We start from the raw sequence: 3,833 nt of genomic DNA on the forward strand, positions 1-3,833 counted from the left end.
TATATATAATGAATCAGTCTCATTTCAGACATATGTTTGTATAGTCCAACTATGAGGCTTTAGGGGAAATAAACACTTTGCTTGAGATATTCTGGTGGTTAGTAGTAAAGGCGTTTTTGTCCCAATTTTGCTCAGACAGGAGAGAGTTCATTACTGGCACATCTCCGCAAGCGTCTGTACTCTGCAGTGCTGTAGTAGTGCACCACACTGGAGCTGCCTTACACAAGCTCCGCTCTCACGAGGCAGCTCTGACCGCCCAGAGTCCTGTTACGCCCGACCAGACGAGGCTGCTGGAGGATGGGGGCAGCTCCGACCGCCCAGAGTCCTGTTATGCCCAACCAGACGAGGCTGCTGGAGGATGGGGGCAGCTCCGACCGCCCAGAGTCCTGTTATGCCCGACCAGACGAGGCTGCTGGAGGATGGGGGCAGCTCACGCCACTGTTGCAGCTCAACGCTCGGAGCTGTGCTCCATCTTAACGTTGTCTCACTTGGCCTCCCAGAGACATGCGCGCGCAGCACAGGCCAATTATTTCTGGGAGATTGGAGAGTGCGATCCAGGACCATCTGCTGATACCAGATATACTTTGTGTAATTAATCATCGCAGGTGCCAGTTTCAGAGGCACAGACACGTCTGATACCAGTTGAGAAGCTGTGGATTGCGCTCTCTCTCTCTCTCTCTCTCTCTCTCTCTCTCTCTCTCTCTCTCTCTCTCTCTCTCTCTCTCTCTCTCTCTCTCTCTCTCTCTCTCTCTCTCTCTCTCTCTCTCTCTCTCTCTCTCTCTCTCTCATTCTCTTTTTGTCTTCAGGATGTTTTGACAGAGTAATTTGAGAGTCGAAAAAGGGAAGATTAGACTGAAATACAAAGTGTGTGCAAAGCCTTACAAAAGATTACAAAGACAACCCTGTTGACAAACTCCGCTGCAGTTGAACAATGTATGTGCCGACAGTCTCTCACAGAAAGCACTGCTCATCCTGTTACTGCTGAGTGAGTGCACTGGGAGAGTGTGCTCGTGACCTTGACAGCGTTTACAGCAAAGATTCTAGAACAGAGCTCTGTTCTAGAATCTTTGGTTTACAGTAAGTTCAGATCATTCTCTCTCTCTTTCTTTCTTTCTTTCTTTCTTTATTTATCAAACATCACGAACATGTCAAGTACATGTGCAAAAGTTCAGGACCCAGTGAGAGGTACTCTCTCCTAGAAGAAGGTGACTTTGAAGCAATGGGCAGATCATAAAGGCCACAGCTCTCCTATTGCTCTCAGATCATTAGAAGTCCTTAGGAGTGTCAGGAAATTATCCCAAACTGGAAAAGCCCTTTAGAATCATGAAATCATTTATGAAGAGAGATCTCATTGGTACATAATAATATAGCGTATAAAAGAGATGTACATTTTGTGTAAATGACTGCCTTACTGAACAATAAATATGTATAATGAGATTCCCAGGCCAGTCTGGATGTGCACTGCATACAAAGATAACTCGACTGAATTAAACATGTTACTACTACTAACAACTCCCAGTAAGTGAGCACTTTAGGATGTACTGTAGCACCAAAGCAACTCTACACCGTCCTGCTCTCATGATGTTAAGCCCGATATATTCCAAGTCCATTTCTGATGAGGTCACTGAACACTGTCTCTATGTGATGAGGTCACTTGACGTCACACAGCAGGGCCACTCCGCGCAGTATCCAGTAGTCTGGGGACAGAGTGGTCCTCAGGTCCACCGCTGCGATGTAGTTCATGTCCGTCCGCACTGGCTTCTTATAGACGGGACAGGAGTACAGGCGAGGATCCTTCAGACCTAGTTCCCATAAACACAAAACCACACACACACACACACACACACACACACACATCTGAACATTAGGAGTTCATACAACCTACATCCTGATAACTAGCACTGCTGCTGATTTTGGTTCATGCAAAACTCGATTAGTTGCAGCATATATTCGTGCATTCAGATCAGTTGCAGTGTAGAGTTGTGCATTCAGAAATTGAATTTTGGACAGGACAGTGAAGACAGGACTGGAAATGAGTCAAGGATATGGGGAGTGGATTCAGGAAGTGGCCATTCATGGTAAATGATGCTGATGCTACCGCTGCACTATGGCTACCCCCATATTGGTGAACTGGTGGTAGTGGTGTCTCTGATGAACTGTGAGAATGTGCACTTCACCACAGGGCCAACATTCACCTGTAGGGGTCCACAAACCAGGAGGCTGATGCGGACTAAGTAGACAGAGCAAGGTGAGAAGGTACTGGTGGAGTTTGATCAAGGAAACAGTGTGAGGTGATTGGATGCTGGTGGAGTTTGGTCAAGTAAACAGTGTGAGGTGATTGGATGTTGGTGGAGTTTGATGAGGTAAACCGTGTGAAGTGATTGGATGCTGGTGGAGTGTTAAGAGAAACGGCAGGATGTTTCAAAAGAGGCCCAGGAGAGAGTGCATGAGGTGATGTTTCAGATTGAATGGCAAGCTCTGAAGAGGCACTAGGGGATTGAAAAGAGAGAGAGTCAATTGACTCTCTCTCTCTCTGTGTGTGTGTGTGTGTGTGTGTGTGTGTGTACACATCCTGTGAATAGGTTAATGGAAAGTGAAGAGTCCATGAAGTGTTTGGAGAGGGCTAAACGCTGCGCTGAGGAGCGGAGGATGATAGTGATAGTTTGACCACAGGTTAAGGAGATTTAAGCAGCTACGCTATGGCAGAGGAGAGGATGATGATAGTGATGGTTTGACCACAGGTTAAGGAGATTTAAGCAGCTACGCTACGCTATGGCAGGACCAGTAATCATCTGGCTTTTTAAAGAGGAGATCATCCCCCTCTCCCCTTCTTTCAAAGCCTCAGAGGACTGGCAATTACCCCTCCCAAGAGACCATAGTGTACCTATCCACTGACAATTACCCCTCCCAAGAGAGCACAGTGTACCCACCCACTGGCCCTAGTGCATAATGGAGAGCTACTGTAGGCTGAAGAGTCTCCCAGACAATATATATTTATTCTCTAATGAAGTATAATTGATCAAGCACTACAGAGTTTGCACTGGTGTGTTATAGCCCCAAATCGCCCACATACTGCACCTACTCTCCCTCTGCCAGCTCCTGTCCAAGGAAAATCCATAGAAGACGACTGTGTGACGTGACGATCTCGACTTTCCTTCGTAAGTCCAGTTGGTAAGTGTTCCTAACAGCCTTCTGTAATAAACTCCAGGTTCTCTATTTACATTGTTGGTGCTTTATGTGTAGAGACCCTGAGCAAGCGACTATGCTGCTTTGAACAATATTACTGGTTAAAAAAAATGCTATTATGGTATAGCATTTAGTTCACTGCCCTTAGCTACTCCACTGTGTGCAATTTGGGGCTATAACGCACACCGGTGCAAGCTCTGTAGTGCTTGATAAAAAAAATAAAAATTACTGTCTCCATGGTGTATTTGATGTGTTTTCATGCAGAAAATGAGCCTGGGGTCTATTTTCACCAAAGCACAAGCGTATGTTTGGGACGACACACTGTTACATACACTGATTAAGTGAGGTATATCTCTGGGCAACGGGAGAGCCAAGCAGAACTGTTTCTCAGTCCTGTCCCTCTGCAGCTGCTGAAGGCCATGTTTTGTATTCTAGCTGTCTACTCTAGTGCCTGCAGGGAGCAGGGATTAAAAACAGTCCTGAGCATCTGCAGACATTGCACTCATCTCTGATCATCAGAAGCCCAGCATATGTTGCATTTGCTATCCCTGGACTGCAATGCCCATCTGCTGTAGGTAATGCAAATGATTCTCTATGACACCCTATTATAACACTGTTATTACTTGAGAGATTGCAGTTTCCACTGT

At 46.1% G+C, this 3,833-nt stretch overlaps 1 protein-coding gene across 1 annotated transcript in view; it reads right to left on the minus strand.

The window, feature by feature from the left end:
* Window positions 1-1,228: 1,228 nt before the first annotated feature.
* The window catches only part of dnah5 (dynein, axonemal, heavy chain 5), a 153,415-nt gene continuing 150,810 nt past the window's right edge, over window positions 1,229-3,833 (minus strand). Inside the window, exon 79 of the mRNA XM_062537914.1 lies at window positions 1,229-1,802. Within this exon, the coding sequence (XP_062393898.1) occupies window positions 1,651-1,802 (152 nt within the window). The 3' untranslated portion in view covers window positions 1,229-1,650. The remainder of the gene's footprint in view (window positions 1,803-3,833) is intronic.

This window comes from Sardina pilchardus, chromosome 6 (genome assembly GCF_963854185.1).
Source record: "Sardina pilchardus chromosome 6, fSarPil1.1, whole genome shotgun sequence".
NCBI lineage: Eukaryota > Metazoa > Chordata > Actinopteri > Clupeiformes > Clupeidae > Sardina > Sardina pilchardus.